This window comes from Aplysia californica, unplaced genomic scaffold (assembly GCF_000002075.1).
Source record: "Aplysia californica isolate F4 #8 unplaced genomic scaffold, AplCal3.0 scaffold00248, whole genome shotgun sequence".
Lineage (NCBI taxonomy): Eukaryota > Metazoa > Mollusca > Gastropoda > Aplysiida > Aplysiidae > Aplysia > Aplysia californica.
In genome coordinates this window covers 79,194-89,780 of record NW_004797518.1, presented here as the reverse complement: position 1 = coordinate 89,780, position 10,587 = coordinate 79,194, and the positions used below count along the sequence as shown (strand labels likewise).

The window sequence follows — 10,587 nt, the reverse complement described above, 5'->3', positions numbered from 1 at the left end:
AGGGAAAAAAAAACGAGACGGCAGGCATAGTTTCAACGAATGCGTGATTTCTAGTCTTCTGGGTTCGACCTATCTGCTATAAACTCCTTTTTTACTTAATATTACTTAGCAACATCCGAAACAAATAGCCAAAGTTCTAGACCTAGAGCTACATTAATTTTGATCATATTTTGCATTCAACATCAACACAAAACTTACTCATAAATATTTTTTTGTATAGAAGACAATCAAGGAAAAAGTCTACACCATTTTTACATTCCATGAGAAATCAGTTTATTTCGTCCTATGTACAAATTCATATATTGTTTTCAAGAACAAATTGTCAATGTCCTTTCAAGCTCCTTTGACTGTCATCCTGACTTGAGTCTTCAGAGCTAGCGGCAACTGGTCTATGAATCTGAAACAACAACAACAAAAAGAGAAGTTACAGTGAAGATACCATAATTTGTGAGTGGTCGAAACAGCTTGTTTCTGGGTTCATATCAGTCACAAGCATCAAAGATTTAGGAGGTTATATGCAATTCAATGGCTTCAACTTCAAGGCAAAAGGAAAGCCAAGATAAAGATAAAACGACATAGTCAAAGAGTTCCCCCAAAGGAACAAAATGATGATCGGAACATGTACACACTTGGCCCTCGTCCAACAATTACACCTCCCCTCAAACCTTGAGGTACTTGTGATATAAAAGGACAGAAAAGGTAAAAAAAGGAAAATAAGTATGGACAGATCTTCAATTTGTTTTCAGTTTGGTAAAAAGATTTATGGTGCTCGCAACTGCTCCAGTTCATTTGAGCACGCCGGACACAAGCTGGTAGTTTATAGTGCGCCTTGACTTTACTTTGCAAGTCGAAATGGTCGCAGTTCAGTCGAACCTGAGTGAGATGGAATCGCAAGGGAGCCAGAAAAAATTATGTCTTAGACAGGGGATTTTAGGAGGGCGGGGGAGGATTTAGAGACCCAGCCGCTGGGATCAAGCGCTATTTGTCCAGTCAGCAAACAGTGGTCAAAACTTCACACTCACACCTCTCAATTGATCCGTATCCTCTTTGATAATGACATGCCTTAAAAACAAAGTTTGAACATATATATATATATATACTTTGTTTCCATCTTTAGCCCCACCCATCGATTTAATAAGCACAGTTAACCAACGCCAACCCTCCCATGGATGTAACAACGATTTTAGGAACTATTTTTTCGGCTGGCCATACAACCAAAGATTCTTTACTACCAGAGAGGCAGGCATTGGTCAAACTAATTTCACACCTCTGGCTTCCCATGAATGTTTCCATGTGCTGGAGCGCACACATGATCACTTTCACAGGCACTTGTGACATTTTATACCCACACCTTCCAAACCATCTGTACCGCTAAGGTCTCACATGGAAGGGTAACACTAACAATACTAACATCTACCCCCAAATTGCATCCCTACTCCCCTACCCGCCTGGCGGCATGGCGTCGGTCAAGATTAGAGCTGATGGGAACCAAACTTGATACTTTAATTTCAAATCAGGGCTGATTGGATAAAGAATTATCCGTCTTTGTCAAGCAAAAATCCTTGGAAAAAAAAAACAGGCGAAGGAGTTTAAATATCTTGGCAGCACTTTTTCTGAAAACGGGTCCATAGACAGAGAAATAGAAAGGCGAACCCAAAAAGCCAACACTGTCACCTACCAGCTCGCACCCCTCCTATCTCATCCAAACATCTCCATGGGAAAGAGGCAGCTTATCACCACAATATTCAAACCAACATTATGTTATCAGTGCCAGACCTGGACTTTCCGCAAAACCAATGAAAGCAAAATCACCGCATGAGAAATGAAATGTCTCCGCAAAACCCTAAACATCAGAAGATGAGACAGGCAGTGAAATGAAGAAGTAAATGCAGCTATCGGAACTGAGTCCTGCCTGCATTACATAGAAAGACAGAGGGTAAAATAGTTTGGCTACCTGTTACGCATGTCACCAGACCAGCCAGCATCGAGAGCCTACAACACCAAGCACTCAGGCTATAAAGGAAGAGGAAGGCCACGCAAAAGGTGGATCGAGGATGTCAAGGAAACCATAAGAAAACTGAAAAATCACAACTGAAAGAGCTACGGAGCTGGCCTACCATAGAAAACTGCATCTCCCCTCGAAGCTTAACGCCAACAGAGGATGAAAAAGTAAAAAAGTAAAAGTAAGTAAGTAAATCCTTGGAAGGGAGCGGATTTTTCTTTCCTTTTCGGTGTTAGACAGGTCTCCGTTTTATACAGGTAATTAAAGAGGAATTTATCAACGGGGGAGCGGGGAGATTCCGTTAAGCCAGATTTTCATTAAGGCAAGTTCTACAGTATCTAAAAATACATTACAAAATTTTGTTTGTAAAATAGCAGTGCAGGCTAATTTACATTTTCAAAATAAGTATTTACAGTTTGCTGTAAGGACCAATAGCCGTTACATCTGTTGGGAACAACAATAGAGAATAAATTCTCTAAATTAGTACATTTAAAATGTTTCATTCATTTTGCTTGGTAAAAATTTTACGCAGCTCGCAACTCCATACGGTCAAATGAACACATGGGACACAAATTGGTTATTTTTACATTAGTTCATAGTACATGTACGGCTTGGTTTTACTTTGCGAGTCGAAATAGTTAAAGTATCTAAAAATATATCTTACATCTTAAAACAACTTAATTTACGTGTACATCTTCGAAATAAAGACCAATGGTTTAAATAAAATTGAGAATTCTGTTGGATTCAGAGATGGAGAACTAATTTTTCAAATTTGTGCATTTAAAATACTTCCTTTGAGTCTCTCCAAAGTCCAGACATTGTGTTAGCATGTGCCAGATCGTAGAGTTGGTCTTGCATCTGACAAAAAATGGTTTTTCATCTTCTGGAAGAAGATATCTATTAATCAGGTAGGTTTGTCCAATGTGCAGTCTGGGTAAAATAAAATAACTTTGTTTCTACTGGAAAGACCCCAAAGTTTTCATGGGTCCAATTTGGGTATTATATTGTGGAGTTCATTATTCACTTGTTCACTCCAGAGTTCCTCCCACAGACTGGATGGGGGCTCTCGTGGCCTAGATGTTAAGGGGTTGGCTTCTCATTCAAAAGGTCCCAGGTTCGAATCTGGGTAGCGCCCGAAATATTCTTCTTCTCTACATTTGTCTCCTTTCACCTCATTTCCTGCTCTCTAGAAATGTTCTGTCGTCTGCTTTCGTCTCCTCTTTCTGCCCCCACCCCCTCACCTCCTTTGCCCCTTCCTCTGGACTCCTGATTCTTTCTGCAGCCTTTCTACTGCTACTCCTTTGCTTCTTCTTACTGCTGTCTTTCAGCCACACCCCTGATCTTCGGGCAGGGTTGGTGATTTTTTTTATTTTTTAAATAAAAAAAATTTTTAATCGATTTTTTTATTTAAATCAGATTTTTAAAATTTAAATAGGATTTTTTTATTTTTTTTAAAATGGCAACACAGTTTGGGATTTTTGGAGGCTAAAAGTTTTGGAGGCTAAAAGTAAGTTCTTTTAGTGCAAAATGCATGGTCTTTATTTTAACTAATGATTAATTTAAGCAACTGCAATTTTAGAAAGCCTCAATCTGCTATATCAGTGAATTATGGCTACAGACAAAAAATGTAGAAAATGTCAGTCTAAAAGAAAGGGGGGGGGGGATAATTATCATTGCATATATAAACTTGCATTTTATAGTGTGTGTGTGTGTGCGTGCGCTTGTGTTTGTCTAAAAAGAAAAAGAAAAAGCTAATTTCAATTATGGAAAAAAAAGTAAATTGAATACAGTATTATTTTACTACTTACAGTGACAGGGGGGGGAAGCAGACTTTTAAGCATGATATTTTAGTCTACTAAACCATGTCTTTTTTAAAAGTGATTTAAATCACTGAGTTTTATTTTTTAAATCAAGTTGATTTAAATTTTTAAAAATCAACTGATTTAAATCAACCCAACCCTGGTTTTCAATTGTGAAAAAAAAGTAAATTGAGAACTGTATTATTTTACAGTGACAGAAGGGGAAGCAGACTTTTAAGCACGATTATATTAGTCTACTAAACCTTATATCTGTTTAATAAAACAAAGGAAAAGAATTCTGAATATTTAAATATGTAAAAACTGAATACATTTTTTGAAAAGTGATTTAAATCACTGATTTGTATTTTAAAAATCAAGTTGATTAAAATATTAAAAAATCAACTGATTTAAATCAACCCAGCTCTGATTTCAATTATTGAAAAAAAAAAGTAAATTGAATACTGTATTATTTTACAGTGAAAGGGGGAAAAGCAGACTTTTAAGCATGATTATATTAGTCTACCAAACCATGTATCTGTTTTACAGGGTTGGTGATTTTTTTGATTTTTTAAATAAAAATTTTAAAAATCGATTTTTTAAATTTAAATCAGATTTTTTAAATTTAAATCGGATTTTTATTTTTTTTATTTTAAAAAATGTCGACACAGTTTGGGATTTTTGGAGGCTAAAAGTAAGTTCTTTTAGTGCAAAATGCATTGTCTTTATTTTAACTAATGATGAATTTAAGCAACTGCAATTTTAGAAAGCCTTAATCTGCTATATCAGTGAGTTATGGCTGCAAACAAAAAATGAAGAAAATGTCAGTCTAAAAGGAAGGGGGGGGGGGGGGGGTAATTATGCATAGATAAACTTGCATTTTATTACAGTGTGTGTGTGTGCGCGCGCTTGTGTTTGTCTAAAAAGAAAAAGAAAATGCTAATTTCAGTTATGAAAAAAAAGTAAATTGACTACAGTATTATTTTACTACTTACAGTGACAGGGGGGAAGCAGACTTTTAAGCATGATTATTTTTGTCTACTAAACCTTATATCTGTTTTATAAAACCAAGGAAAGGAATTCTGAATGTTTAAAGATGTAAAAACAGAATACATTTTAAAAAAGTGATTTAAATCACTGAGTTCTATTTTTAAAATCAAGTTGATTAAAAAATTTTTTAAATCAACTGATTTAAATCAATCCAACCCTGGTTTTCAATTATGAAAAAAAGTAAATTGAGAACTGTATTATTTTACAGTGACTGGGGGGAAAGAAGACCTTTAAGCATGATTATATTAGTCTACTAAACCTTATATCGTTTAATAAAACCAAAGAAAGGAATTCTGAACGTTTAAATATGTAAAAACTGAATACATTTTTTTGAAAAGTTATTTAAATCATTGATTTTTATTAAAAAAATCAAGTTGATTAAAATATTAAAAAAAACTGATTTAAATCAACCCAGCTCTGATTTCAATTATGGAAAAAAAAGTAAATTGAATACTGTATTATTTTACAGTGAAAGGGGGGAAAGCAGACTTTTAAGCATGATTATATTAGTCTACTAAACCTTATATCTGTTTTATGAAACCAAGGAAAGGAATTCTGAATATTGAAATGTGTAAAAGCTGAATAAAAATAAATTTTTTAAAAAGTGATTTAAATCACTGATTTTTATTTTAAAAATCAAGTTGATTTAAATAAAAAAAATCAACTGATTTAAATCAACTTGATTTAAATCAACCCAACCCTGCTGTTTTATGAAACCAAGGAAAGGAATTCTGAATGTTGAAATGTGTAAAACTGAATAAAAATACATTTTTTAAAAAGTGATTTAAATCACTGATTTTTATTTTAAAAATCAAGTTGATTTAAATAAAAAAAATCAACTGATTTAAATCAACTTGATTTAAATCAACCCAACCCTGCTGTTTTATGAAACCAAGGAAAGGAATTCTGAATGTTGAAATGTGTAAAACTGAATAAAAATACATTTTTTAAAAAGTGATTTAAATCACTGATTTTTATTTTAAAAATCAAGTTGATTTAAATTTTTAAAAATCAACTGATTTAAATCAACCCAACCCTGTCTTCTGGTAGGAAAGATCTACACCTAGCCTTCTCGGACAAGGGCGAAAAATCTCGGAGGGCCCGTGTGCAATTTGCGCACGTTAAAGATCCCTTGGAGGTCTAAAATCGATAAGAGTAGGCTTCGGCCGCCGCCCGGGCAAAATTCAAAATTTCCTACCAACTGAAAATATTAGGTGTGTCCTGCGCGCTCATATGACCTTATGCAGTTGTGAGCGCCGTAAAACACTTTACAAAAAAAAAACAAAAAAAAAACAGACTGGATTTATAGCTTTTGAGTCTTTGACCTTATTTCAAAAGTGTGTCTGATCTCCATTAATTCCAACTGGAGGGACAACGATTCCTTCACAAGAGGATCGACCTGCTCATTTCCTCAGATGCCCACATGGCCAGGTAGCCATTCAAACACAATACATTATCCCTGATCAGTCATGGAAGGAACCCTTGACTATAATTTGAATGGCATCATGATGAAAATGAAATCAGACATAGATGTATTTCAAAATTGAAATAGAAGACACCAACATGTTCCGTCTGTTGGGAAATTTCTATGGGGGTTTTTTTTCTGTTTTAGGCTTAACAGCTCTTTTGTCGGTTTCAAAACACATTCCTGTGTGGATTTTACTGAAAAACAATGATCAAATGCGCAAAATGTAAATTTGCACTTTAAAAAGACAGTACAGGCTTGAAGGTCACCAATGCACCAAACTCTGGCAGCCAATTTCTCTTAATTTTACCTCTGACACAAGGCAACCCCATATCCTTCAATCACAATATGAAATATCTCGTCTTCTATCTGAGATAGATGAGAAACTGTAAAATATCAAAACCAAAGCCATTGAACAAGCTTTGAGATTAACCAACATGCCTAAAAACTGACGAGCGCTTAATTTCACCATGTCGTGACATAATTTAACTATTTTAAGAATAAAGAGTGTAAAATTGGTGAGTGAAATAAATCAACACAAGGAATCGGACAGAATAGGTAAAAATGAATTGAGAGAATTTTCGACTGAGCCCAATGCCATATTTCGTTATAATTTGCTTTTGTTTCAGATTAAACTGAGTAGCAGTGTAGAGGGTGGCATTGGTGGCCTAGTGGTTAGGCTTACGCGACACGTAATAGTGAGATTTGCGGCTTCGGGGGTTCAAGCCTCAGCTCTGGCCGACATTGTGTCCCTGGGAAAGGCACTTTACACAAATTTCTAATTCAGCGCCCTCCTTTTAGAAATGGACGTTAAACTTGGAGGCCCTAGGCTTGAATAACCTAATGGTGTTGAGGGGCCTTAAACCTATATCATTTTTCAGTAGTGTGGAAAACCAATAAGTAAACAGTTACAACCTCTCTTGAACCTCATTCCGAGCCTTCAAGGCATTTGTCTGAGGTTGAGAATAAGGTTTCCCTCTTTTAAACTGCCAAAAACACAGAAATAAAAACTATTATAAATACACTATTTAAAGCACCTCAGACACCAGATGGTTACCATGAGCTGTCCCGCCAAGAACAAGTGATTATCTTCAGACTAAGAACACAACACACAAGACTGAGACAACATATGTACAAATGTTTTAAATTAATACAATCACCAAAATGCCAGTGTGGAGAGGCGGACCAAACTGTTGAACATATCCTTTAGCACTGCAAGACACACAGGGCCCTGAGACAGGAAACGTGGCCAACCCCACTGACGCTACAAGAGAAGCTATACGGGCCACCAGATGAACTGAGCAGGACGGCCCAATTTATGACAGATACCGGACTTCAAGTGTGATGCGATCGAGAAGAAGAAGAAGAACTGCCAAAGACTGGCAGCCCTGTGCGTATTATTTATGATTAAAAACAGGTTACACAAGGCCAAACATCTGATCAGAACAGTATAGTAAGAAAGGAGTTACCTCCCCTTTATTGTTCTTTTCATCATTAGCATTTTGCTGAACATGAAATCTGCATAAGACTAAGTTCTTAAGAAATTCTCCAGTACCTGATATCGTGAAGTTAGTGTTATTATGAATTTACTGTAAAACACATGGACTGTCATCATTCTGACATTTAAAACTACACTGGACTTTCTTATCCCCAGATGAAACACAATAAGCTTGAAATTGAAAGCTAAAAAACAGCTTTCTCCAACACCACAATGAAATCTTTAATTTCTAACAATCCTCCTAATGACGGCCATTGACAGTCCCTACATTGACACAAGTCTAACAATAGCAATGTAAAAGAGATATCCATTATATATGTGAGATCAGATCAAATTGAGTCTGATTGGGAAATCGCAAAGGTCAGTGCTCACTATATCAAATAGACCTCTGCTTTGCTTCATCAAATTTGACCCGGAAGTCCATCAGCGACCACAGTATTCTGCGCACTCACAAAAAATCTGACACTGCAATGTCATGCGACAACTAGTAACCTTTTAAGTTTTATCCAACACGCCCAATTGTGACCAGAAATTCTTCAATTCTTGTTCAACTTTCGGAGGATTGAATCAAATTTTATCATGTATCAAAATGCTAGCTTTTCCTCCTCCACATAGAACAATTTTGCTGCTCTTAATTGGATGAAAACCATAACACTTTGCGGTCACTTGCCGCAATAATGCGACAGTGAAAATTATCCATTCAGATCACCTGACACAGTTCTGCAAGAAGTCCGTTGCTGTCACTCTCCTGGCAGGGTGACCAGATGGGGTATTTTGTAATGCTGGCTGTATGACTGCAAAGTGTTAAATACGGGCTTGATGGAACTTTCTACAGTCCACACTGGCAATAAAATACAACAGAGAAACTTACAGCATCAGCAATATCCACCCATTGCATAGCCCGCTGCACAATGTCGTCTGAGGTGGGTTTCTTGTCTAGGTTCCAGGCTGAGAACTTTTTGAACGTGTCCGTAACTACGAGGTGTCTGTCCTCCTCCTCTGTGGACTGCGCTCTAGGTTCTTGAAGAACATATCCTGTAAAAAATATGTACAGCAGAATCCATTTATACAATACCGAACATGGTTACTCTGAAAAACAACAGTAAATTGAAAGAAAAAAGAATCCCTAATTTTTTCTTTGTTCCTTCAGCAATCTGTCTGTACAGAAAATATGGCTATATCGAAGAGAATCACGCAGTCCCGCAGATTACAGTTTAAGTAGGCTCAACTGTTTTTCAGTAAGAATCTCAAGCAGTACCATAACAAAAGTACATTTCACAAGAATGAACTCTATTTTACTATCAACCTGCAATACCATGGTTGTACACACACACATCTACATACATATATAAATACAATAAAATCAAATCATGTAGCAAAACTAATTTGTTTTTCATACATAATGCATTCATCCTATGATCAGAAGAAAAAATCTGGCAAACAGGCAGTCAAGAAAATTATGGAAATTGTCATTGGCCACTGAATTACTTCAGTTGAGTATGCAAATACGAAATCAGAGGGACGCTGAAATCTTTTCATTGAGTGCAAATTTCGCTATATGCATGTGTTTTGAATACAAAGAACATTTTGTAAAAGAAAAAAAAATAGGAACCTGAAAAGCTGTTTGGTATGTGTACGTTTCCAGGGGAAACCCTGATAACATGAACTTAGAGGAAACAGAGAATTTGTGTAAATGCAGATTTGTGGGTAAAAGTAAAGTACATTAACACATAATAAATTGTAACAAATTGTACAAAAATTGGACCATGTAATTTTCATAAGAAAAACTTACGTGTGACCGTAAAATTGACCAAAATTGGACAGTAGAATGGAAATCGATTTACATTTCACTAGACCTTAATATAATATCTTAACAACTCATTTCTGTACACATTTTGTTTAAGACTTCAATTTGAAATTAATTACTGAAGCATCTTTTGAAAGTCAGAGAAGTACTCTTGTACCAGAGGTGATTCCCAATTCTGTTAAGAGACCTACGGTATACCATGTTTAGTTCAAAGAACAACAAAATGTAATGAAAACAGCAAACAACAACAAAAAAGCAAACTTGACACAATCTCGCAAACAACAATACATCTTAATACCTGGAATACCTGGATCCTCCATCCTTCACGGTCACGAGCTGCTGTTGCACTACATTCCAGGCCAGTACATTTTAATAGGAAGTGAATTTTATAGAAACCAAGAACTTACCTGTGTATCCTGTAGGTAAATCAATCTTGACTCCATTAAGTGGCCTCCCACGGAAAGATGCGGTCATACCTGAACAAAACAGATGATTAAAGAATCAAACACTGAAAGTGCAAGAATTTTTATAAATTACTGGCTGTTGCATGAGATCCTCAAATAATAATAAATAATAATTACATGACTAATGACAACAAAAAACAAAATTAAATAATAGGCTACTTAATTTCCATATCATATATTAATCTATGCATCAACAAAAAAAAGCTGAAAGTAGTAGGATTCATATTTCAAAATGTGCAGTTAAGCCAAGGTTGAGCTGAAAAGGCATGCCCCCCCCCGCCCACCATATTTTATATTTTTATTAGGTCATGGGGGCAAGCCCCAGCACTCCTGTACAAATTGCGGTCCCGTTTGGGGATACTAGTTTTGACTCCACCGACGATTACTTCCGGTTCTAAACGATTACTTTTTGAAGCAGATGCCGATATGGAGAGATAGCCTATCAAACCTAATTGCAAAACATCAAATCATGGTTAAATTCACCCATGGTTTTTTTTTAGGTCAG

General features: G+C 35.9%; 1 protein-coding gene across 1 annotated transcript; it reads right to left on the bottom strand.

Annotated features, from left to right (window-relative positions):
* Window positions 1-248: 248 nt before the first annotated feature.
* Window positions 249-10,094, bottom strand: LOC101851871 (ribonuclease H2 subunit C; the record flags this gene model as incomplete). The annotated part of the gene is given in 3 exon segments (XM_005100453.2): window positions 249-397; window positions 8,683-8,846; window positions 10,026-10,094. Coding segments are annotated over 3 exon segments (308 nt in total), but the record flags the coding sequence as incomplete, so codon positions are not given.
* Between the last annotated feature and the right edge of the window lie 493 nt (window positions 10,095-10,587).